Genomic DNA, 27,714 nt, shown 5'->3' on the forward strand with positions numbered 1-27,714 from the left:
CGAAACCTCGCATCTTGAATTCAAGTATGTATAGTTATAGCATCCTATGCCGGTTTTTTTTATGGTATAGCAAGTTATCTGTGCCTGTGGAGGATGACGACCGTCTCCAAGAGTTCATATAATCAACGACCTCACCAGCCAGGACTCGAACCCTCGACCTAATGCATGGGACCAGGGAACGTTACCGACCATACCACAAGAGATGGACTAAAAATGAAGAGTTCATATGTGCAGCCTCCCAGCCGGTGAAATTTTGACGGATTTTTATGTCAGCCGTATCATTTTCTGCGACATTATTATTAATTAATCCCCAAATTATTTAAATGTGTCCTTCCTTGTTCAGTGACAGTCATGTATGTTGCTACCAATAATGGGGATTACAAAAATCGCCATTTTTTTTAATTAGCGATGAATCGTGCACTTGGAGGTGGTGCCGTGGGTAAAGATTCGTTTTGACGTCCCTTTGGTTTTACAGAGAAATTTTTTTTCTGTTGTATTTTGGTGTGCTTTGTTTAAATTTGACCTTCAATTTCTTTGGAAAAATCTCCATTTTGGTTAATATTTAGAAGTTCCCAACACCTGCATATAAATTGAGTCTTATACAGGGAGAAAGAGAAAAACCAAAAAAATAATTTATTCTATCACGTTTCCATCGGAAATTTGTATTTTCGAGTAATTTAACCGATAAAACTACCCACAGTATTAGTTGTGCAAAGTGGGCAGGGCTTTGAAGTAGAGGGAAAATGTGGGGTGGTGAAATACTTAAAAAAAACATCAAACAAACCTTTGAAAATCTTACCTAATGTTTCCTAACTTGAAAAATGTTAAGAATCACTTTGAGTTTATGGATCCCTCTCATCTGAGCACCGAAAACAACACCAACACCTACTAAAAACCGAAAACAACAACATCGCCTACTTAACACGGAAAACATATATAAGGTAAAACAAAATATAGTTTTATTATCTTTAAATGTTATGAAACGTTTGTTCAGGTTTTCAAAAGTTTGTTTCGTGTTTTTTTTCAGTATTTACCACACATTTTCCCTCTACTTAAAAGAAACAAATGAGTGTGGTCTTAAAATAACGACCCAGATATTATTGCCAGGGCCAAATAATTCACGAGACAGCACGTAAGCCTAAGTCGCGACTATAACACTCGGTCAACAGTAGAACTAGGAGACTTCAATTGGTAAAGAAAAAAAGATGGCCAACCACCAGTTGCGAATACCTGTAATACTTTTAACATACGAAAAATTAGATTCTATGTACTAACAAAAATATATTTTGGCTTTAACGCCATTTATTCTCTCCTGAACTATAAGTCTCCTTCATTTAACACAAGGTTTGTATTGTTTCAGGTGCTGGAGGTGGTGGAGTGAAGGCGTGAGTCCAGAGTCCTCAATACAACAGCCGCAATGTTGACCACCATACTGATGCTGGCGACCGCCGCTGCCGCCCTGGACACACAGAACCTGGTGAGACAACTCGCGCTTCCAGCTTTCTTCCCTCTATGCCCGTCGTCCAGTGCCTTCCTTTCCCTCATTCTACCGCCACTAACAGTTAACGGTGATAGAACAGAACCACTAGCGTTCTGTTACCGCCTCTTATCATTAAAGTATTGATGCGCAATACATACACACGCACACGTATATCCTCCCTTTCCACTTTTCTTTCACCGCAATAACGGCATTTTGTACACGTTATTCTTTCTGTTTATAACCCATAATTACAGTAAACTGTAGTCTATAACATGCAAGCCACTGCCGCCTCAACTTGGTGGTGTCGATCTTCCTTCTGGTATTATTATAATGGTACCGGGTATGTGCTCATAATTATTGACTCTTCCCTTAACTGCCTTCTAAGCGTAACACACACACCCTTTATTTGCCTATTCAGAAATTAAGCTATTTGTAAAAAAGATCCACACAAGTAACAAGGAGCAAAAAAAAAAAAAAAGCTAAAAATAACTTAAGTGTTTGAGAGTGGGGAGAGGCGATCATGGACCTCACACGGATAAATATATTTTTTCCAATAAGAAATGGAAGGCGGAGTTACAGAGTAAAGTGTACCATTTTAAAACAACCAACAATAAACACATTACTGAGGTTTTGTGATGGTTCATCTGTCCTAAAGACAACTCTGTTCACCACCCTCAATATTTTTCTCCTTTTCTTTTTCGTGTTATGAAAAACACAAGCGGTGATGGCTACTAACTCCTCGTGTTAGGTGAACGAGGCATGAACTGTTTTTATTAGTTCCCTCCAGCAATGAGGGTCGGCGGTGATAAACTTGTGCAAGCAGAGACACCTGACGCAGCTCTGACGCGGCGGGTATGAAAGTAAACATCGCGCCTGTCCATGCAGGCACCAGGTGGTCTGGTCACCTGGCGGCTTCCTCAAAACATGTTTAGTCCATGTGAAACTGCGCCCCGTGCGTTAATTAATCAAGGCTGCATCGTGTGACAATGAGGCGCGGGCACAAAGCCGGAGACCATCGAGGTATATAAAAGAGCCTCTGAGATGAGTGTAGAGACATGGGAAGTAGGTGTCTTGCAAGAAGTAGACCTGCTTGTGCTTTACCTGCTGCAGGTGCCTGATGTTACAACACGAATTCAGTTCTCTGGCTAAGGTGAGGATACAAGTTGGTAAAATATTATTATTATCCATTATGTCGTATAACTTATTACCCACCCCAAGTATCGAGTCATCTGTTATTTGGTTAGATATGATTAAGTATATTTTATAAGAAATATTATGCTCCCTTTCTGTACACAGTAATAATAAACAAGTTTACGCTGAATATGTTTAACACTTTTGCACCTTTTAATATAAATAATTAATTGGCATGTGTGACAACCACCACAAGTCCTCCCTAGCGGCCAGTCTTATTAATAATAATTATCCCGCAGGGATTTAACTTGTTAAGACCTTCGTAGGAGTTTACTAAGGTAGTCCCGACATAATAACCCGTTTTGGAGTCACCACACTGCTAACACTATAGAGAATAATCAAATAAAATTGTATTTCCTTTTTCGGTCTCGCCCATGTTGTTCCTACACACAGCTTCTTATATTCTTTACAACAGTCAAGTCCGTCGCCACAGAGAACACTGCTCTAAAGTGATGCACCTCACTCCTATAATTATTTGCCAGACAAAATTCTAAGCAAAGCCATTTTACTCACGAAAGAAGTCCCTCACTTCCTCCGTACCTCACCTTCAGGCCAGACTCTCTGTTTTCTATCACTGTTTCTATGATCAGTGTTACCATGAAATCTAATTCACCCATCTGCTCAGTGCCGGATTTAGACCTGTGGAGGCCCATGGGCAGCCTCTTTGTGGAGGCCCCCCTCATTATAACTACCCAAGAGGGTGGGGTGGCGAGTGAAGCGAGCCTAAACATCTGGGAGTTCCGGGGGGCGCTGTAATCCCCAAGGGAAATTTTTGAAATTTGAACACTTCTTTGGAGAATTTTGAAGCCATATGCAGTTATATTGAGGAAATTAGAACATTGAGAAATTTTTAATTAACTGTATATTTATTGATAGCGTACAAATTCCCAACACACACACACACACACACAAAAGTGAGACATGACTGGAGTCATTCATGTGGTTTCAAGTCGACCAGCCTTGATATAGCTACTACCGCACATGTGGAGGCCCCTGGGCAGCTGCCCACTTTGCCCACTCCTGAATCCTGATCTGTTATTACACAACTAGAGTAAACATCTTCACTTTTCTGATTCACGGTGTACCCAGGTAAGAACTAGTTTGTATATGAGGGTCACTAGTTACCCCTCAGACGACATACCACCATATATACTTTACTCGTACACTGAAAAAATGTTCCGGGAGCTTTTTTCACTGAATTAAACATTTAAAATTTCGATGATCTCGGGGTCAAGGTGTGTGATGATGGAGAGGAGAGGGGAATGAGAGCTCTGGAATCCTAAATCTCCTTTTCATCATAATCCATAAGAACCAGTTGGTACAGTTCAACACAAATTTTGACCCGTTTGAGTAACAATATTTACCGTGTGGCAGACTGCCTTGTTCCACGAGGCGCTGGCCAATGACGGGTCGCTGCAGTCGTCAGTGGGGGTGAGCGGTCAACTGGCAGACCTGGAGCTGGTGTACCTACGGCGCCACCCGGGTACCCCGCCCCATCCCACCAAGCCCCAACCATCCCTCTTCTTCAACATCCCCACCAAGCGCCAACCCCCAGCACCCCCTCTGTTCTACTCCTTCACAGCGTTCCGCAGGTGAAGTCATGCAATTTCTCACACTATTATTCCTTAGTCAAAATTTTGTGCTCACTATTGGTGTTATCACAACAAAGTAAAGAATATGAGGTTTGTCTTTTTGCTCATAAAAGTTATGGTATTGATGTATTTATATAATGTGGGGAAGATGAGGGCGGGTGATAACGATGGACGTTTACAGACGGTACAGACTGCGGCTACGGCCGATGACTCACCTGGTGTCGCCCAGTGCCCACCTGAGGGTGGTGGGCGGGCCACAGCTCATTCCACCCACACCCTTCACGCCCATGCTCTGCCACTACACCCACGTCGACGACGATATCACCGCCGCTCTCAGCGCTTGTAAACCCAGGACACTGGTAAGTCTCATCGGAACCTCATTAAGTCGACATTTACGATAAAAACAACTCTTCAACAGTACAATGTTCCTCCCATGTGGAGATGGGACTAGTTATATCAGAGAAGACATTGACTGATTCACCTAAGGCCTCCCGCGCACTTTCAATTCACAGTTGGTCAATTTATTTCAGTTGCATTATGAACTTTGTCGAAACAGCTATGTTTGGCGTTGGTAATTCATCAAAGGAAAAATAAACGTAAAAAACAGTACTAGGTTCATCTAATTACAAGCTAACGACTGATCAAAGGACAATTTTACAAATTGTGTGAAGATTTACGGGCCCATCCAAACAAACTTTTTGATTACTATAGAATGAGCGTCAACATTTTTGACAAACTCTTGTTCCTTGTTGGGTCTTCAATAACATCAAAATTCCAAATAGAGGAATAGCATCCCCCGGAGGAATGGCTATCTGTCACTTTAAGGAAAGAAAATAATTAAGAGTCGGCCGACAGTTCGATGCTAGTGCGCTCGCAAACGTTGTAACGTGCAAGCACAAGCGAGTTGGTCAACTATTCCATGGCGCACAAGTTGTAGCATATCCCAAACTTTTCAGTCGCCCAACTATTGAATTGAATGTGCGCGCGCGCTCCCATTTGGCTCAATGGTTCTCACTTCTGCAAATAAACTGTTGGCCGACAAAAAATTGCATGTGCCCGGAGGGTAAGGGGGGCTAACAGGATCAAAATTGAAATTTGTACTTTAACGTTCTCATGCAGATTCTAGTATATATATATATATATATATATATATATATATATATATATATATATATATATATATATATATATATATATATAATAATAATAATAATAATAATGTGTGCGTAGCTGTGTGCATTATCTTCATTAATCATGCTATCTTCTACAGCTTGGATTCTCTTCCTGTATTCCTGCTTCTTTGCTTCTCCGTTCTTCCTTTACTTCACACATTTTTCCTTCCCCCCTTTTCTTCGTTCTTCTTTTCTTCAAATTGCCTACTCGCATGATGTGCCGCAGGCCGGGTACGTGGTAAGCCGCAATACTACACTGGAGTTGCGGCCGTTGGAAGGCGCGGCAGCCGATGCCTTGCACCACGCCATCAGCAAGCGTGGTGGGAGCAAGTACACGTCCCAGAGTGTACCGCACCTAGTGAGACGCGTCCCTAGGTCCTCCCCGTCCCGCCCTGAACCCTCTATGATGGAACTAGAGATTCCACCTCCAGCCTGTAAGGGTCAGTCTAGTCTCTTATTCCGTTGTTACATTCTTCTAGGGTGTAGACAGCTCTAAACAGCTGCCTTATAATATCTGTATTTAACTTAAGTCGACACGTAGGTACTCTTTGGTTGCCCTAGTCTAGCCTTGTAGACGGATGGGTTTCTTGTGTGTATACTCAGCGATGTGTATGTGTATATCAACAGAGTCCATCGGGAACGCCATCCCAAGCGAAATGGAGTTCGACCAAGGAGAGATCTTCACCGTGCCTCCCGAGGTGAGTGACCACGCCTCCCCTCCCTCACTGTCACCACCTCATTACACTTTCATGCTTTTCTGCTCGTCTTTTTTTTTCTCTTAAAATATAGAAACTATTGATCTCCGTTTCTGAAAATACCTGTAGTGTTAAACATTATCATATATATCTCGAACGAATCTTAATATAACCTGATTTGACAAACAATATACAACACAAAACCGCCTAATAATTCATGAAGAAAATATAATCTTGTAGCGACGATTTTACCACTCCTGTGTTTGTGTTCCTCACGGCCTGGGGGTTCTCATAATACAGACCACTAAAACTAACATAATTTTTTCCTTCATTATTTTGTATATTTACTTATTTCTTTATTAAGTGTCTCTTTTTTAGTTTAATTTCGTTATAATAAACTCTGATGCCATTAGAGATACTACACACAAACACACACACATAGGGTCTACATCGGACTGTAATTATCAGATGGTAAACAGCCGCAGCAGAACCCCGGTATTATTTACACCTCACTTTAATCTCTCGACTTCTTCAGGAGGTACAAGGGGGTGGGGGGGGGGGGGCAGGGGGGCTGAAGCTTACATAGGCATTCTCAGGACGTAAATCTTGCTGTGGAGGGAAGTAGTAAGAGTAAGCTGGCAGATGTTCTCCTCACTGTGGGGTAAAGGTGGTAGGTCGAGCCCCCAAAATTTTTTTCATTGGCAAACTAAAATTAGTTATGTGTTCGGGAGGCATTGATACCCTCCACTAGGATGAAAAATCAATGAAACTTCTTGGAAATCTTTATCAGTTAATCACAGAATACATAAAAAAGCCTGCAGAATTTATTGGTGTAAGGTGTATACTTTATGCGTCAATTAGCGCCACTCTGCTATTTATAGCTAATGATATCCTGTGTTGTATGTGACTAACTATTTGTTTTTACAGGCGTTCCTTATCAATATTCAGCTGTCAAATGAACCGTTGCGATATAATACTGATGAGTGACGGGGTAACTCATCTTGCTGTTAAAAAAGAAGAAAACAAAAACATTCTCAGCTCCCTCACGTAACACTCGCTCCGAAATTCTATTTAACAACTCATTAACACAATCTTCCCCCTCAGGCCTGGCACAAGACCACACTCACGGAGACAACTACCACTACCCGTCCCTCGCCCCGCCCTGGGGGGCAGCTCCTAGGAGGAGGCCTCGAGGAACAGCCTTTAAAAGGAGTCCCTGAAGGACGCTTACTCCCGCCACATGAAGTCCTGAAAAGAAGTATTGGTAACTTGAAAAACTATTTACACGTTGTGCCTATCTATGATGACTTGAGAAAATATAGCTTTATGACACGTTCTCTCTCCTGCGAACTTAACTTTCCGCTTGTTTAGTACTGATCAGTGGCTGTACAGTATAATACGAATGACCATTGGGGGGACAACCTCTTTGATTACCAGAAACTTAGTGTGTCTCACCCACTTGGTGAAATCCTCTCATACACTTCCAACTAGTGTTCTTGCTTCCTGGTGGTGGCTCTTATAAAACATTTCCGATTGGTGACACACTCAGCAGGTAATAACGGCGAGGGTCTGACCAGTGCACTTTGTCTTTATATTCCCCAGAGGTGGAAATGTTTGGACAGGTCAACTCACAGACACTCGACGGTGATCGTGAACTCCAGCAGAAGAGGGAGATGGACCAGGAGGCCAGACCTATTGTGTTCCCTCCCACACACCCAGGTACAGCCACCACACACTTACCTGTTGTCGTTACTCACGTATTCGTTTAAAAGATGAATTGATCTGTTTATTAATTATATATCGGGAAGACAACGTTAAAGAAGAGGTTTTCATTTATACAGTATTTGCTCTAAATGATAAAAACAAATCCGGTAATTATTTCTTTTGTGTTGTAGATGGAGAGAATAAACATAAATTTGAGTCATTATCTAAGAATATCATACGAAAAACTTTGTTACGAATAATTTACAAATGTATAAAATCACTTTACCGTCCGAGGTAATTAATTACAACACATAAATATTCATAAGAAATATAGCTGATGTAAACACGTATTGTATAGGTAGTGTTGCTGCCTGGGACGTGGTGAGGAGAAGTGAAGGAAGCAGCAGAGAACCCAAGCCAATGCGGGGCGTCGACCGTCAACCTAAACCCATCATCTTCGCCACCACCACCACCAGTCCCTCAGGTGTGTCATCAAGTGTTATATAAAGCACTATGACACCGCAAGTATATCATGACGTAATACATAAACAATTACAATCCTTCAGGTTTGTTGTATGACTTGTTACAAATTGTCATTATGATCCTTCATGTATGTGTTGTGACCTTACATAAACCACCGTGACCAATATTGTTTGGTTTGTATGGTTTATCAAGGTGTCTCCCCCTCAAGGGTGTTGGGATGTCGTAGAAGCAATCCAACTTTCATACTGTTCCCCCAACACTGATGATCCACATACAAAGACTGTTGGCGTCCTGCCAGGCGATGGCTTATAGTTTGCTTATGTCTTGTCTTGATATATGATTTCTGGTATATTCTGCAGGCATTGTTTTGAATTACATCAAGTCTCTGTCACCGAGTCTTCCCCAGATGGCCGAGTTCCGGTTTGAGTTACGACGACCTTGTAATTTGTGACAGCTACATTCATGTTACATAGCAACTCTGATGATGTACTCGTCTCCTCCCAGGCCGTGGCTTTCAACACGTTATTCATCTTTTCGGAAGTTTCCATCACCAATCACTCAGTTTCTGTCCATAGCCTTTGTCTCCGTCGAGGATATGCAGAACCATTCTGCCTGCAGTGTTTTAAAAATGTTTGCTGAACTCCCTTTGGGTATGGGAGCTGTGCAGAAGTGTTCATGACTACCGGTATGTTCAAAAGTGTTGTGCTCAGCACCCTATCCTGTGGTGTGCCGAGGTACATGTTGACAATTCTTCAATGCTCCACTGAAAGGTTACCTTGGCTTGTCTTCCCGCCAGGTGTTGGCTGTGTCCACCGGAGGAGTTTTTCCTTTCCGCCCAGTATCACCAACTTGAGTATGACTATTCCTTGGACATAGTCAAGCGCACTTTACACATCGCGGAACACTAACAGTCTTTACCTATTATTGCTGGTCACTCTCTTCTCAAATCTCTTTTTTTTTAATTCGTATCAGAATTATCCGCACCAGCATCTTGCAGATCCCAGACACTCTGCTAATTGAGCGGTAACCATCCCTCTCTCCGGGGGCGTAGAGATAATTTTAATTTTCCGGTCAGTCTGTGATCAGTCTCCACTCATAGTTACTACATGTACTGATTCGAGTCAGTCTGTCTTCCTTATCGCCTCAATTCGTGGCGTCAAGGCTTTGTAAGCTGGGTAGTCTTCCACAGCTTGACGATGCTTAAGCAACTGAATTAACTCCCTGTTGGGCCGGTGGTCGCGGACTTTCCCCAATACCAGCTGGCTGGGAGTCCCGGGAATGGGTGTCGCACCTGGGAGTGATTACTTCACTCCACCGCCGTCACTGAAAGTGCTATCTGCGCTGGTGTACGAGTTTCCGGTGGCAGGTACAGGACAAGCTGGTGCTGGAGTGTGATGAGTATGTACTGGAGGGCCACAAGGCTGACTGAAGGTGCCAACTTGATACCTTTAGACATGACATTGACCAGTCATTGTACTGACCATTACAATGTGGACAATTAAGTCTTACCTTTCTCACTGTTGAGGATAGCGTCTCCAGAACGTTAGATTGTTCACAAACTTACGTACTTTGTTGGGGCAACTTCCTGATAGTTCGAGTAGTTCACTTGTCCATATTTGTACGGATGAACTATGGTACCTGCGTTAAGTACCTGTATGTCTTCATCCCTTCTTACTGCTATAAAAGAATTTGTTTATCAACTTTGTTCCGACTTATATATAAACAAGTTTAGCCGTAGTGTCTCTGGGGATGTTTTGGCACTTCCTTCCTCCGACTCTTAGTAGGTGTGAATGCCTCGCCTTATTCTGGCATGATATCTTCCATCTATACAGGAGGTTTATGCCCATTTCATTGACACAGCTGCACCACTTTTATCTGCTAGGTCATTGTCACTCACACAAACACTGGAACGTCACAATAAACTCAAGCACATGACCTGGTCTGGGCTCGGGGTCGTTGCATGGCGGCATCGGCATCACTCTCTGTAATACTGTATGCGTCAGCAGCATTCTTTCCACACTTACAACGGCCTTGCATGTGGATAATTCTGCAAACTATTCTACTACTATTACTACTAATACTACTGTATATATGAATTACCTTGTTAGGTAATTATTATATAACCTGGGTTAACCTTTTTCTCGTTGCTGTAACATAATTTTAAAGAACAAATAATTTACACACACTGTACGAAATATAGCTATAATCTTCAACAAAGTCGACAGTATCGTCATAAACAACAAATGAAAAGCAATATGAATATATAAATTTTGAGGGGAGTTTAACACTGTAATAATGAGATGATGATGATGATGATGATGATTGCAGATAAGATAGCGGACGCTGCTGGGGACGTGGTGAGGAGAAGTGAAGGAAGCAGCAGAAAACCCAAGCCAATGCGGGGCGTCGACCGTCAACCTAAACCCATGATCATCGCCCCCACCCCCACCCCCACCAGTCCTCCATCAGGTATGTATCATCATCAATTCTACATAAACTACTATGATCCTCCACGTACGTAAGTTATATAAACCACTATGGTCATTCAGGTGTATGACATAAACCATGATGGCCCTTTAGGTGTGTTTGTCCTATCGTGCTATATTAACCATTATGATATCCCGTCCTAATCTATATTGAAGATGACAGTTTTCACGGGTGTTGTGTAAGGATAATGTTAATTCCAACTTGCATTAAAACACTAAACTATTCTAGCAACAATCACTAAGATCCTCAGTCAGCATCAGGAATTCACAATAATTACTACACGACATTTAAGATTTGCACCACGAGCAAGACAAAACATTCGTAGACAACTGTGTAGCTGAACACAACCTATGCTACACAATCCAGTAACTGTGATATAAATTAATGAATAACAAACACCAAACACAAATAAATCATGCAGTAAAATACAACAAAGAATAAACTTAACACTTATGCTCCGAGAGTTCCCAACTGAAGATGCTGGCAGTCAAATCACCGTAGAGAGAGAAGAAAGACCTTGGTGGTGATCATGTCAGTCTCTGGTCGGAACTGAGACAATTTACCATGAAATTCCTATTATGGCTTATGAGGCTTCAACAGGACCAGGAGTCTACCACTGGATAAAATGGGAATTAAACTTCAACCTGGTTCATCTTGGTGTGAAAGTGATGACCGAAGCATAAATCTTACATGATCTTGTGAGCCTGGATAGTGTATCTTGCCGCTAACACGTCAGGCCTTTGGGTAAACGGAGGCTCAGTCAGGGGTGGTGTTAGCGGTGTGTAGCTCTTAGGTCACTTACTGGTTATATTTAGGTCATAAAAAAAACATGGTATTAGATCGTTAAATAATAATAATTAGGTATTGATGATGCAGATGATGTGGCCATGGACGCTGCTGGGGACGTGGTGAGGAGAAGTGAAGGAAGCAGCAGAGAACCTAAGCCAATGCGGGGCGTCGACCGTCAACCTAAACCCATGATCTTCGCCACCACCACCACCACCATTCCTCCATCAGGTATGTATCATCATATCATCATCATCATCATCGTTTCTACACAAACCACTATAATCCTCTACATTTGGTCATTTCCAATATGCGTGTGCCATGACCTGCTGTACATAAACCATCATTGTACTCTTTCTTCACGACCCATAATTCTCTTATGTATACAGCAGTTGTATACACTTCATGAGGTCGTATAGATTGAGATATTGAGATAATGGGAAATGGAAGGTTGCCAAAGGGGTGTATAATGAAGAAATGAATGATGAGAGAGTGACAGAGGGAAGAGAAGACAAAAGATATGGAAGGATTGAGCGAGGCATTGGATGGAAAGGTGATGGAGGGTGTAAAGGGTATCAGAGAGGCGATAGCGTGTGTGTGTGTGTGTGTGTGTAATAAACGTACCGGTAATACACAGATTCAGCAGTTACCACACCAAGCACGGCACATAACAGTTTTTTTTCCTTTTTATAACAGTAGTAGTTACACCCGCCTGCTAAGAACAGCGACACATGACTGACGAACTTACATCAAAATTTCTCAAACGGGCCACTGTCGCTACTCTCCCACGCTGTGTGAGAAACCCAGAATTTTTTGCGTATGCTGCTACTACCTGACTGATTAATGTTTACATGACATTACTTGTATGAAATTTTAAAAAACAAATCCGGTATTTCGGCCAACAAGTCAGGGTAAGCTAAGAGTGACATTATCAGTCGTAATGAAAGTAATAGGTGGAGTAACTACTAAACTCCACCTGGGTTGTTCATTGATTATCTTGCATAAGTAACAAGATAACGGCGTCAAACTCTCATCTAGTGCCACCCAGCCGTCCTGAGTGGCGCCACTACCGTGTTCGGTCTGGAAAAACAAAGAGAATAAACAATATTTACCTAATTTACTTAACGGCCACCCCTAACTACAGGTGGCCATGATGAGGGAAGGTGATTAATGGCCTGTGTAGGATCCCTCATTGTTCTTGGTAGTATTGTTCAGGTCTCTTTTTGAAGCCTTACAAACACCTACAAACAAGCTGGTCTAGTTCTTGGGAGTCATCCATACTTAACCTGTAGCCACGCTCGTCCTCACATAAAACACTGCTCTCAAGTCTACAGTGGTATGTACTCCTGTTCATACTTACGCTGACAGAAATCAAAGTGAAGTCAGTTACCTTGTCAACGACCGACTTTTATTTTTTTTCTTTGTCTAATGATCTTATTTTCTCACTCTTCTCTACCCAGTCAAATAAATCTAGCCTATACCACCTCCTCCTTTCAGTCACAGTCATAGAATTCATCATTGTTTATCATATACTCATCCCTATACTCCGCACAATTTCCATTTTATCGAACTTCGACCATCAGTCACCTCATCTATCCCTCGTGCATCTCTCTAACGGAACTTACTGCTCATTCACGTCTATACGCACTCATTACACTGTTGAATAATACGCATTTGTCTTTCTTGTGTATATTTTGTCCAGTGTAAGTCCAGTTCCCCTAGTCATTAGTACACACTGTCTGTCATGTGTGTATCTCCCCTGGTGATGTAGGTGACGGTGTGTATGGGAAGTATAGATGATGACTTAAAGTGTAAGTGAGGGGTGTGTGATGCCAGGCTCTCACTGTTCGCTTTCTCCTCCCACAGCCACGACAGCAACCCAGGACTCAGATGCCTCACAACACGACCAACATGAGGTAATCTTCAGTATTTCAAACCTGTAGTATCATGCCAGCTACTCTTTATCGAAGGTTTATGTCGGGAAAGTCAACAAATACGAGTTTCAAGCATGTGACTGAGGCGGCAGTAGCAAGAGTTAATGCCAACAAGATGTGAGTGAGTGAGAGACGAAGGTAGCTGTTATAGGTGTTGCCTTACAAGTTACAACGCCTGACAAATAGCAATGTTTCTGACGTAAATCTTGTTATAAGGACTATTTAGTTTAATCCTTGTCATGTATAAAGAAGTGGTTGAGAGAAAGGCTTTAATTCGTAATCAAAATTCAGCTTCATGTAGGGTGATTCCCGATGATAGTTGTTAATGTAGGATATTGAGCGAGTATATTACGGCAATACTTCAAGCAGAACAAGTACAGTATATACTCAACATGGTTGGCCATAAATAGCTTTAACTCGGCTTCAAAACATTCTTAACACAGAAACTCCATGTTCAACCATCGTCTGTACGGCTCAAGGCAACATTAACCCTGACCATCAAACATTATCTCTACTAACAGAACTAATAATACTAACGTCATAAAGTACTGTCATTAAGTAGACCTAATTAGTGGTAAACTTAAGATATGCTCACAGGAACACAAACATCCCCCAATCAGTCACTCCACACTGACCTTTAGCCAGTGATTTTAACCTTTGACCGACATCCACCCCAGAATTCAATGGCGTCACTCTCGGCCAAGATCGAGTCCAATTTTCAAGTTTCATCAAAATGTACTCCACGTTTGTTGATGTATTTCCTGCATTGGAACAGACGACAGTAACGCTTAGTAAATATATGACAAAGGTCAAGGTCAAAACTAAAGGTTAAAATTTACTTTGGCTTTTGACTAATTATATATGTAAAAGCCTGCGAACATTTCTTTCGATCAGGCTTGCTGACGGAGGAAAAAGATAGCACACGAGACGATACACCACTCACGTCATGGGTCTCGTCATGGTTGTAGTGCAAACATTCACTAAACCTTAGCTTAGTAACCACTGTTTTTCATCCTATATGTGACGGGATCCAAATAAACTTGACACGGATGTCTTTCGTCACTCACGCACACACTACACTAACACACACACACACACACACACTGAATAATTGATTTAAACATTTCTTCTCTGCTGGGGGCGGGGAGATTATGAGTAATGAACTACTGTACAATAGTGTAAGTAAGATCTTTGTTGTGGCGGGCGAGGCCGTGGCGGAAGGTTCACCATGGTGTAATGATCCAAATATTTGTGAATGTTATCAGAGAAATCTATATAGCAGAGTTTTTGTCCGTGTTAATACTATAATATCATCAGACCTGAGCTGAATGAAAGTGTTGAATCCTTTTTATATATACTTCTGAGACATAAGTGTCCTGTTAATACTGAAGAGTGTGGGGTATATGCGAGGTGGTGTAGAGTCACTTAATGTGTGTGTGTATCGCAGGTGAAGAAGAGGAGTCAAAGCAAGACCATTGAGCTGGGGGTGTTCGTCGACCAGGCGGCCTACGATCTCTTCTTTCCCTACCTGGGCTCCAGCGTGGCCCTTACAGAGTTCATCCTCGGCTACATTAACGGAGTAAGAACAGTTTCCAAACCCTTTAACCACCACCCTAACGCTAGCTTAACCTAACCTAGCGTAACCTAAGCTATATAGCCTAACCTCACCCAGGGTAGTTAAAGGCGTTGACTGATAACAATTATTATAACGCGGGATAGAATTAAATCTGTTTTATTTAAGTTGACGCTAATTTTAAGTGTAATTGCGGCTCAAGTGTAGAGCCTTTCTGTAAATGTACAGTAAATTAAGTTAGGAATTTGACCAAAACTGAGGACCCATACAGAGAGATATTGTAGTAAAGCTATGGGAGGAGCAGTGAGCCAGAACTGTTTGTGCATATGCAGATCCAGGCGCTGTTTCACCATCCGACGCTGGGTCAGAAGATCCAGCTGGTAATCAACTACATCGAGCTGATGGCCAAGCAGCCGACAAACCTGGTGCACTTTGGGGGCGACCGAGAAAAACTGTACGACTCCTTCAGGCTGTACAACGCAGAGAAGACCAAGAGCTCGGAAAACATGGTGGATGTGCAGCCCTGGGATATAGGTATTCTTATTTCCGGGTAAGTCACATGTACAAGGATCAGTGGACGATCGGGATTATAAACGATCATTTATTTACATCTTGCATCGGTAACACACGACTGCAGAACACCACCAGTTGGAACACTTCATTCTGCACGCTTTATTTCTTATCTCAACCGTTTAGCATTCTTATCTAAAAACAAAAACAGCCTGTATGTGGGGGGAGTGGGGCGTTTCGGGAGTCAATTTGCTCTATTATTTTATCGTAATTCACCTAGTAGTAAGTGGTCCTAGTAAAAAAAAAAGATACCTTAGTACAGTCCTTCAACAATTATGTGAATAGGTTGGGGGGTTTATGTATTTCTGAACATTTCATTTTAGTTCAAAGATGTCTCGTTACTGCCCACAAACAACGATAAAGACGCATCTAGTTTTTTTTGTTTTTAATTTTTACTTTTCTATTAAGGTCAAGAGTTCGTCAACAAGTCATGTAGGGAGAAAATAAGAAAGACAATGTTACACTACAAAATTGTCGGCGTCTTTTAACAATCTATTTCGTATGTATACAGTATGAAATCCACATATATATACAGGGTGTATATGGGTGTGTGTGTGTATTGGGGGCCCTGTTGACACGCGTCTCCTCCACAGGCACAACTTCTATAGTACGAAGGGCAAGAACGGGAAGCCATCATACTCCTCTATGGGTGAGTCCCTATCAACCAACCCCTCTCCCAACTTTATCAACACACACACGCTCGAGATCCAGCTGGCTTGTGGGGTATTACTTGACTCTTTACAAGGCCATATTGACCCTTAACCAACCGTGTAAATTTTCCTTTATATGTTTTATAAAATTAAGTATAAATGCCTTGTGAAGATGAATAAGACATAAACAGTAGGCATTATTCTGTGACGTGAGCAGGGTGATAGTGAGGTGTGGACGGCTAGCCAATTGTAATCATCTTTCCCTGTAGTCATTATAATTTGTATTGTATGTGTATATATAGTAGTTGTTTCTAGAAAATGAGCGGTTGTGGTTGCAGTTGGTGGTTTCATCATTCCTTCCCTGAATTAGCCCTTGCATCACCAGGCTGTCGGTGATGTAATCATAAAACACTCTTGCTCCTTTTCCTAAGTGTACAAGGAAAATTCTCGACATATTTTCAGAGATGAATAATGTCCTCTCCTCATCAACCAAACTGATTCCCGGCACCTTTATTATTATCAACAGTATGGAGAGTAATAGTCTCACATCTCGGGTAATAAGTTCACCAGGCGGGTCTATGTTATGATCAACATTGTCTTATATCAGTTAATCACTTGATCGAACACTTGTAATTAGTCTTGCTGTGTTCATTTTACACGGCAGCCTCCAGTCACCATGCTTGTGGGAGCAAGATGAATATGTTGTATGTGTGAGGTGAGAGTTTAATGATGATGATGATGATGATGGTGGTGGTGGCAGGGTTGGCGGCGGTGCGGGGCGTGTGTCATCCGGACTACAGCGCCGTCATTGTGGAGTTGGGCGTCACGGATACCTGGGGAAAGCCGTACACCACTGCCGGCTTCGCCTCAGTCTACGTCATGGCCCACGAGATCGGCCACAAGTGAGTAAAACGTACAGTCTATAAAGTCTCCATATACTGTACTTAACTGCGTATTTTCACTTTAAACACGGCTAAAATGGTTCAAATATTAATTGATAATCAAATAAACACCCAGTAACATTAAAAGCATAAACATTCCGGAGTGAGAATTTTTTTAAACAAAACTCTTAAAATAAACAAACGAAAAAGTATGACAAAAACACGACAACACAAGTCGACAAAATGGAACAATATAAATTCTTAATAAGATCCTTTACCTTCACGCATGTTCCCCTTCTCCCACTGCCTGAAGCCCCCGTACCTAACCTGCTGTCCCATTATCCCCTTTCCTTCTGTTCTATCAATGTCATTCCTCTTGCACCCCTTCCCTCAATCCCCCGCCGCCGCCAGTGACGCCGCCGCCCTTCCTCCTCCAGCGTGGGGATGCTGCACGACGGTTTCGGTAACTCGTGCCCCAAGAACGGTTACATCATGTCAGCGTCGAGGTCTACCAGCGGGGAAACCAACTGGTCCTCCTGCTCCCGTGAGATCCTGGAGACCATCAAGTAAGATTATCCAATCCCTTCTGTTCCCTCATGTCAGGTGGTTTAAATAGTACATTACTTATCAAATTTCACTATACTTAATTATCCATTATTACGCCCTTCTTTCTCAGAGCGCCATGCCTGAGTGAGGTCATGGTGGAGCCCACCCGACACGACCACCACAAATACAAGCAACTGCCTGGCCAGACCTGGGATGCTTACGACCAGTGCCGCATCTTCCTCAGGGACAAGGAGGCCACACTCTACAACCAGACCCTCGACCAGGTGAGTCAGACTCCTACCTCACACCATCATCATCCTCATGAACCAAGGGGCCACGTACTACCAGACCATTTTTCCATGTGACACGTATACGACATGTGATGCCGACTAACACTTCTCTTTGACACGGGATTCACTGACATAAAAAGCCAGCATATACAAATGTACGGAATTGACAATGTGTACAAATAAGTGCATAGATGCAATCTGAAAATCTACTGAAGAACATAAGAATGAAGGAAACTGCAGCGGGCCCATTGGCCCATGTCGGGCAGTCCAGTTTACACCCAACCCCTATCACTCATATATCCTTACATTTAATTTGACCTCAATTAATCTACTACCACTTAAAGGCCCAACTCTCAACATAAGTGCACATGTGAATTACAAAAAGTTATAAGTTTTCACTTTATTGAGCGTTACAATGTTGTTATTGGGCTTCAACAAATAAGGTCTTTAAGCGAGTAACAAGGTTAGTAATTATACAACTCCTGTCATATATCGTCCCAAACATAGTTCAGTATCGTTACTTCCTTATTAAGGTGATTATTAAGTTATTGGTTATATCTGTACGCGTACAAGTTAGAACAGGATCAATTCAGGTCTTGTTCAAAACACACATGCTGTAGTAATGAATCACGCCGTTTGATAATTGTTAACCGTTAGCGGAAAACTCAGTACGAAATATTTATGTACATTTTCAGAATCAAACCTGCACTGTTCATTTTTTCAATTTGTTAACATTAATAAATGAGTTTATATTTGGACAACTGATGAAGTTAAGATGGAGGAACTTTGTCTTCATTACTTGTTTAAGATTAAATATACTTGACAACAACTTAAGTTTCTTTTATATTCTAACATGGCGAGTCACTGTCATTCTGTCAATCTACTGAGAAATGTTTGGCCTGACAACTGGCACCGTTTTCCCTCGGTATTATATAATTGGGTCATCAGTGACAAACAGTACTGGCCCATATGGTATCTCGTGCTGTGATAATTGACGAGGCTCAACTGTGCTGCTAACACGAAGGATCTGGGAAATTATATTTGCTTTAATGTATGTTTTCTCATTTCTTTTAGATATATTCCCGTAATACTAGACAAATATACTCTTTATTTTGCCTCCATGACAATAAAACAAAAACAATATTAATAAATATCTGCCTGATAGGGTGAATATACAACATAGCGTGGTGAAAAATGAAGTAGTGATCGCCTCGGTGTGGGTGATGGCTGACCCGTGTAGCTATTACAGAACGTGTGCAAGACAGTAATGTGCCGCAGCCCAAATCGCATCGGCTACTTCAAGGCTGGGCCAGCTCTGGATGGAACCTTCTGTGGCAACAGCAGTGTGAGTATTCTTACGAGGTAAAGATAGTTAGTTTTGGTACATTCTTAAAGGTATACAAGAAGAATCCCTATGTGACTTCTTCGTTGAGGACAGATGTAGCCTCTAATTACTGCACAAATTTACCAGTCCAGAGTTTTGTCCGCCAAAGTCAAAACTGAAATTCTATGTTAATCCGAGGTGTGTGTGTGTGTGTGTGTGTGCGTGCGTGCATCATAGTTTCCCACTGAGTTAGCAAATAATATCCTAATATCAATATTGTGTCTGGGGAGTTAACAAACGGCTGGTGGACGGCGGAGTAAAACAAACTGTGGGTGGAATGGTGGTGGCGGGGCTAGTGTTGTTACTTGGGTGTGTGGGGGTACAGGCATGCCACTTTGGTGTGTATGTGTAGGTATGCTCATTCCCACACATGTGCAAGGTTGGTATGTGCGTACCGACAAGTATGTGCGGGAGAAGAGAGGATACGTGTCTACATCTGGGTTTGTGGGGGTTAAGAATATGCATGGGGGTGGTGTTAGAAGTGGTGTGGGCGCCGGGTGGTGGTGTTAGAAGTGGTGTGGGCGGCGGGTGGTGGTGTTAGAAGTGGTGTGGGCGGCGGGTGGTGGTGGTGTGGGTAGGGACTGCGTTCAGGGTCGGAGTCAATAACACTGCGGCACTGTATGTCTTGAACATGTTACACATTTTCTCACAAACACACACGCAACGCTACACATGCATGCACACGCCACACACACACTGCACATACTGTACACACCACATACACACAACCATAAGATAAGCGTTCACAGAAGCTAATAATTACGAGAGAACTGAGTAACACTGAGTGAAAAGATGTTGTGTTGTGTGTACAGTAGTGTATCATAGGTGTTATGTGTACAGTAGTGTATCATAGGTGTTGTGTGTACAGTAGTGTATCATAGGTGTTGTGTGTACAGTAGTGTATCATAGGTGTTGTGTGTACAGTAGTGTATCATAGGTGTTGTGTGTACAGTGGTGTATCATAGGTGTTATGTGTACAGTGGTGTATCATAGGTGTTGTGTGTACAGTAGTGCATCATAGGTGTTATGTGTACAGTGGTGTATCATAGGTGTTATGTGTACAGTAGTGTATCATAGGTGTTATGTGTACAGTAGTGTATCATAGGTGTTGTGTGTACAGTAGTGTATCATAGGTGTTGTGTGTACAGTAGTGTATCATAGGTGTTATGTGTACAGTGGTGTATCATAGGTGTAGTGTACAGTACAATAGTGTATCATAGGTGTTGTGTGTACAGTAGTGTATCATGGTGTTATGTGTACAGTAGTGTATCATGGCTGTGTAAATAGCAGTGGCATATCATAGGTGTTGTGTGTAAGTAAGTGGTGTATCATAGGTGTTGTGTACAGTAGTGTATCATAGGTGTTCGGTGTACAGGGTGTATCAGGGTGTTGTGTGTAAAGTAGTGTATCATAGGTGTTGTGTACAGTAGTGTATCATAGGTGTTGTGTGTACAGTAGTGTATCATAGGTGTTGTGTGTACAGTGGTGTATCATAGGTGTTATGTGTACAGTGGTGTATCATAGGTGTTGTGTGTACAGTAGTGTATCATAGGTGTTATGTGTACAGTGGTGTATCATAGGTGTTATGTGTACAGTAGTGTATCATAGGTGTTATGTGTACAGTAGTGTATCATAGGTGTTGTGTGTACAGTAGTGTATCATAGGTGTTGTGTGTACAGTAGTGTATCATAGGTGTTATGTGTACAGTGGTGTATCATAGGTGTAGTGTACAGTACAATAGTGTATCATAGGTGTTGTGTGTACAGTAGTGTATCATGGTGTTATGTGTACAGTAGTGTATCATAGTGTTCTGTGTACAGTAGTGTACCATAGGTGTTGTGTGTAGTGTGTATCAGGTGTTGTGTGTACAGTGGTGTATCATAGGTGTTGTGTACAGTATATCATAGTGTGGGTGTGTGTACAGTGGTGTATAGGTGTGTAGTACAGTGGTGTATCACAGGTGTTGTAGTACAGTGGTGTAACAGGTGTTGTGAGTACAGTGGTGTATCACAGGTGTGTACAGTGGTGTAACAGGTGTGAGTACAGTGGTGTATCACAGGTGTGTGTACAGGTGTACAGGTGTGAGTACAGTGGTGTATCACAGGTGGTGTGTGTGTACAGTGGTGTATCAGGTGTATGTACAGTGGTGTATCACAGGTGTAGTAGAACGTGGTGTTGTGAGTACAGTGGTGTATCACAGGTGTAGCAGTAAGGTGTTGTGAGTACAGTGGTGTATCACAGGTGTGTACAGTGGTGTATCACAGGTGTGAGTACAGTGGTGTATCACAGGTGTGTGTACAGTGGTGTATCACAGGTGTGAGTACAGTGGTGTATCACAGGTGTGTACAGTGGTGTAACACAGGTGTGTACAGTGGTGTATCACAGGTGTAGCAGTAACAGGTGATGTGAGTACAGTGGTGTATCACAGGTGTAGCAGTAACAGGTGTTGTGTGTACAGTGGTGTATTGCTGGGGAGTGTGCACCATGGTCGCTAGCAGAAGCTCCACCGGTGGTAAAGGGAGGCTGGGGACCCTGGCATCACACACCCTGTACCTCTGGCTGCCTCATTGATGCTCTCGGCATCCAGGTTAGTTGTTTCGGTGTTTTTGAAATATTGTTTATGATTTGATATGCAAAGTATGGTAACAAAAATGGTATTTCCAACTAATTTTTTGTAATTTCTAAAGTTTTGACATAGAAAGTGGGCACATGTTATTTAATGCAAGCTTCACTCTTTTGACCATCTGACCACTAGCGTCATCTAATGTGTTACAGGTTTCAAAGCGCAATTGTTCCGACCCTAAGCCAATGAACACTGCTGACCCTTGCCTCGGCATCTCCACAAGACTCAAAACCTGCGACGACGACAAGGTACCATACTCCCATTAATTATAAACAATACTGCACTGTACTGTGCTACATAAACATAGGTGGCAGTGTTTATGAATAAATCTAGAGCTTTTTTGAAGAAATTACAATTAGTATTAAGTGGTATCACCGTTAGCCGGAACAATTGGTGCTAAGCACTTCCAGGAATAAGAGATTTCCGGGTAACAAGCGACTCTCTCAAAGCCGGAAAAAATCCCTCATCCCCGGAATTTTCTAGGTAACGGAAAAATATCCTCAGAAGTTCCAGAAATTGCTCATTACATCATCTCTTAAACCCGGAAAAATATCACTCATCCCCAGAATTTTACGGCCGGAAAATTTTTCGCAGAATTTCCGGAAAATACACCTGAGTTTCATCTCTTAAACCCAGAAAAAACAAACCCCCCCTCCCCATAATTTTCTGGAATTTTCTGGGTATTGGAGAAATTTTCTCAGAATTTTGCAGAAAATGTGCCCCTTGGAAAATTTAGTTCCAGTTATCGGAGAGTTCTGGGTCCGAGGGATTACGACTATCGGAGATACAGGTATTACTGTATTTTCAGGTGTGTAATGGTAACAAGATATCCGTGAAGGAGTATGCAAACAACAAGTGTAAAGAGTTCTCCACAGTGGTGACAGATCTTCAACACAGAGGTGCCCAAGCTCCTCACAACCCAAGTATGTCTCACTCAATATGTGTATCATTGCATTGTACTGTACAAGTCCACCTGCCAACAGGTACTGTATCTTCATTAAAACTATTTATTTTCACTCCTTTTGTCAATACAGGTATGCATGCCTGTGTTCCACTCATAAAAAAAGTTAATTTCAGGGGATGGGGAATTTTCTAAGTATTATTTAAGCATTTTCGACTTACGACCCGCATTTGGGTCCCTAACCCCGTCGTAAGTCGGGGAGGAGCTGTATATATTCCGTGATAGGAATCAAGAACATTTACAGAAAAAAACAAAACAAATGTAAACCAATGTAAAATAAGGGGTTAGGGCCCAGAGGCCCAAAAAATTCACCAAACAATGCTTAAAAGGTTTATTAGTAAGCATAGGCAAGATTTTCCAAGTCACTGGCTTATTTAAATCAATAAGTGCAGTTTTTGTGTGCAATAACAAAACCTATGTCCCCCAGGGTATGCAAAGAATTGAAGACACACATTTTATATGCTGATAGTACTAAGATTGAAGGGGTTCCCCAGATTACTGCCTAACAGAGGAGATTAAGTCCAACTGACTCAACCTATCCATAATTTCTAACCATCTAACTTCGAAGTGTCACATGAGGTTTGACAGACTGGGGCAAAGCTGGTCTGGAGTATCTACTCTCACCGATGGACAGCAAGAATTAAATTGCAAAATGACATGTTGACTGGAAATAGAGTGGAGGATTGTAGCCAAGGTATTAATGAGTGCTGGTTGAACAGACTCTGCTTTAGAGTGCTTCTTTCCTCTTGGGAAATCTTTATAATGACTGCCTTCATCTGAAGACAATGAGTGTGGAAATTGAGTTGTGTAAATACCCGGTAGATTACACAATTGAGCCCTGCTGCCAAACAAGACAAGCACTATTATGAAAACTATGTCTTTTTGGGTGTATGCAATAAAAATGCAAACTAAATTAATTCTCTTATCATTGAATGTTATTCTGATTAAAAGCCTGAAAATGTTGTGCTGTAAAAGTAGCTCCATTGCATATTCTTTCCTTTTAGCTCGTCAGTGGCAGGCATGTGCCATCTTCTGTCAGCGAGCTTCAGGAACATGGTATTCTCCTCGAACTGATCTCAGCTACTTGCCACATTTTGATACCTACTTCCCTGATGGCACTCCCTGCCATGTAGAAGCTGGAAAACAGTTCTACTGTCAACGTCACCAGTGCCTTCCCTTGGTAAGTAAACACACATACAGTATTGTTCTACGAGCATAATTATACAGTACTTAACTGGTTTCCAGAGATACTTACACACAATATCAGCTCATTCTCAGAAAAAGTACAGTATAACACTCAACCTACGGCCAACATATACTATTAAAATAAGAGTTGAAGGTTAAACTACATTGATACATACATAACCTTTGTTTACTCTGCTATGTTGAACAGGGTGAGCGTGAAGCAAAGGCAATGGAAAATCCAGACCCAGAGTGGGATGTTCACGTGTACCAAAATGCTCCGCCACAACCTTCCAACAACACCGTCCCTGAACAAGTTGCCAGGATCTTCGAGCTAAATAAAAATATGGATCCACTTCAGGTGTGTTGACAGTAAATGAATATACTCGTACTATAATTCATGTGTAGATTGTTTCCCAATATTGCATGGGTGGCAATGGCCACTCAACCATCTTGTTACAGGTACAATATTACCATAGTACCAAGACTCACTTGCATAACATACTCATAATTCCTAAATCATTTTAAGTGTGGGGGATCACTTTGCAAGACAGAACAAGGTGGAATGATTTGCTCAAATCTTTTCAAGAAAATTTTTTCTTCAAAGTCCATATACAGTACATAATTTGATCTGGCATTTCAAAAGAGAAAGTGATATTTTGTGTATACACTTCTCGAGTTATTGCCACAATAATGTCTATATTTATTACCAGTATGCAGGCTGACCCCAATTTAAGTTAGCCTCTTCAGAAATGTTTAGTTTATTTTTCCCATCCAGTACTTTGCTGTACAAATGAAAACCCTGAAATTATGGGGAGGGGAGGTGGGGGGGTGAACTCTACAGCCTATGTAGCTACATTTTAGAAAAACTTGCGTCACATCTTCAGATGTTCACCTGTCAAGATTTTTCACAAACGTAACCCATTCATAATAAGGAGTCCTTTACACCAAGTAGTTAATTCTCTGATGTTGTACTGCAATTTGAATAATTTTGTGTGGTAAAATTAACGCTGAGGACATATCCCACACACAGTTGTGTGATGGAGGACCCAGTGTGCCACGACTTATATTGCAATAGTTTGTGTTATACGTACAGTAAAACTTCCCTAAGTTGAACTATTGGGATTAAGCCAGTCCTTCTAAACCAAAAGTGTAAAATTCCCTAAGTTGAACTATATAGGGATTAAGCCAGTCCTTCTTAACCAAAATTCTGACTTAAGGGCAATAACCTTAATTGGTTCTCCTTAATGTCAAAAATGTTGTCTAAAAACTTCCCCAAACCCTTAAAAATGAAATTTATATGCTACATTAAATGAAATAATAATAACTGAACACTCCAGGGCACGTACCCTTTCCCATATGATTGCTGGAGCCTTGGTTGGTAGAGAGAGGCACTGCGCTTTGACCGGTACACCTCGCAGCTGGTTACAACTCGGCATACTGTATGCGCCAGCGACTCAGACTAATTCAGACTTATTGTAATGGTAAATCCGACATAAATGAATTTTACTGTACGAGTTACAGCTTTTTTTTCTCTCTCCTTGGATTTGTTATTTTATTTTCTGTAAATTGATAAGTTACAAATTATTTTATTTTTTCTAGCTTGCAATATACAGTATGTCTGGCCAGTGATTATGACTACAATTTGTCATCAATACCCCCAAAGGGTTAATTCCTTAAGTATTATAGGTTCATATATCTACAAATACTATAATGATAAGAACTGTATCACATTCCATGCCAATTAGTTTTTAAAAAAAGAAGTTAATGAGAAAGTTTTTGAATGACCCTCAGTCACTTTTGTAAGGGGTTATTAATCTGGGTTTTTGTCCCTTAGACTAACTTGGTCTGGTTGTAAAATAGTCACTCATAGTTAAAAATATGCAAGTTCCCTTCTGCTGTGTGCCCAAACCTGGCTAGGTGTGTCACTATGTTGATCATTATCACCAAAGTTTTATGTACTTGATCTACTCTACATAAAACAATAAAACAGAGGGGTTAATTATATAAAATTCATATTAAGACTTCCAAGCAAACAAGCATATTGCATAAAAATTAAAACTACTTTTACAGTACAGTATACCCAAATGTTGTATCATAATGCTACAGCCAAGGGAAGCCACAAAGCTAAGAATGTATGAGAGAGGATATTTTACACATGGTCAAATCTTTGAGCATTTGAGACCACTTTATAGAGAATATGTTAATAACTAGATTAGAAGCTACCTGAGGATGATACCTGTAATCTGAATATCATTTACAGTACCACAGCTAATAACCAACTTGTTTCATCTCAGTCTGAGCCCCTGGACCTTTACCATGTGGAGGATGAGACCCTGTGGGAAGATGATGATTATCTCCATGTGTGATAAGGCGCCATTCGCAGCACAGTGGAGCTTGGCAACCACTATGAATCCAAAAATAGAAGCAAACAACTGTCCTGTATTTGTGTACAGAATAAGAATCTTTGAGAGCATGATAAATATCGTGAACCGAATCTGCCATAGCAACCAATTACGCCACTCCTTATATTCCCCCTCATACAGTGAAAACCTCCATATAACCAACTCATCTCTCCATATAATCCGTGAGATGGGGGATTTCACATCTAACGGACCCTCGATATAATGGCCTTTCATCTTTACATACAGTAGTTTGTTAGCTGGAGGTTTTACATCTAACATAACTTAGATATAATGGAATTTCCTCTCCACATAGTCTGTTAAATACACCATATATTATCCACATGCACACACCATTCTAATCCTCTTAATATATACAGCATTTTTTTTGCCCGAATAGACAATTTTCAGTTGGTGGTGACGTATGAAGGTCAATGAATGACATTTTGCAATCTGAATTAACAGTTGTAAAACATGAACTGACTAACATAACAACAAATGACGGAGGAGACACATACTTTGAGCTTGATCATTCACTGTGTTGAATGTCTGAGTGAATGCTCAAACTCTTAAGTACAGTAATGTCTCCTGTGTCATTTCTTACTATGTTAGTTAGTTCATGTTTTACAACTATCAATCAGATTGCAAAAAGCCAATTGTTGGCTTTCGTACAGTACATCACCACCAACTGAAAAACTCCATTCAGGCCAAAAAATCCTGTGTATATTTTTTTTTTGTGAAATAACTTACAAACAAGCTAACCAAAGTTTAAAAAAAAAAACACACTATCAATCTACACGAGCCATCATAACCTCTCACTTAACCTAACCATAAAGTTAGGTTAGTTTAGGTTGTCTGTTTGTAAGTTATTTCACAAAAAAAAGAGTAAAATATACATACCATAGGTATATATATATATATATATATATATATATATATATATATATATATATATATATATATATATATATATATATATATATATATATATATATATATATACACTGTACTACTGAACATATTCTTCACTCAAACATACACTACCAGTACAGAACCTGTGTTCACAACCATACTACATTACATGAAAATTGTTAGGAACTAGTCAAGTGCAAAATTTGACCTCATAAC

The 27,714-nt window shown here is 41.2% G+C and overlaps 1 protein-coding gene across 3 annotated transcripts; it reads left to right on the forward strand.

The window, feature by feature from the left end:
• Positions 1-1,363: 1,363 nt before the first annotated feature.
• Positions 1,364-27,376, forward strand: LOC121879048. 3 transcript variants are annotated; one of them, XM_042385535.1, is made up of 24 exons: positions 1,364-1,477; positions 4,046-4,263; positions 4,445-4,622; positions 5,662-5,875; positions 6,063-6,133; positions 7,235-7,394; positions 7,733-7,849; positions 8,193-8,318; positions 10,646-10,786; positions 11,666-11,821; positions 13,457-13,506; positions 14,972-15,103; positions 15,430-15,647; positions 16,261-16,316; positions 17,078-17,219; positions 17,636-17,764; positions 17,875-18,028; positions 19,284-19,379; positions 21,877-22,005; positions 22,194-22,289; positions 22,850-22,964; positions 24,007-24,182; positions 24,396-24,545; positions 26,482-27,376. In XM_042385535.1, exons 1-24 carry the CDS (start codon positions 1,418-1,420, stop codon positions 26,551-26,553), a joined length of 3,156 nt encoding a protein of 1,051 aa, XP_042241469.1. In that variant the 5' UTR covers positions 1,364-1,417; the 3' UTR covers positions 26,554-27,376. The 3 variants fall into 3 exon arrangements, with proteins under 3 accessions (XP_042241469.1, XP_042241470.1, XP_042241471.1); XM_042385536.1 differs by having other exon boundaries at positions 11,681-11,821; XM_042385537.1 differs by lacking the exon at positions 11,666-11,821.
• Positions 27,377-27,714: the final 338 nt, after the last annotated feature.

Source organism: Homarus americanus, unplaced genomic scaffold (assembly GCF_018991925.1).
Source record: "Homarus americanus isolate GMGI-L3 unplaced genomic scaffold, GMGI_Hamer_2.0 scaffold4060, whole genome shotgun sequence".
NCBI lineage: Eukaryota > Metazoa > Arthropoda > Malacostraca > Decapoda > Nephropidae > Homarus > Homarus americanus.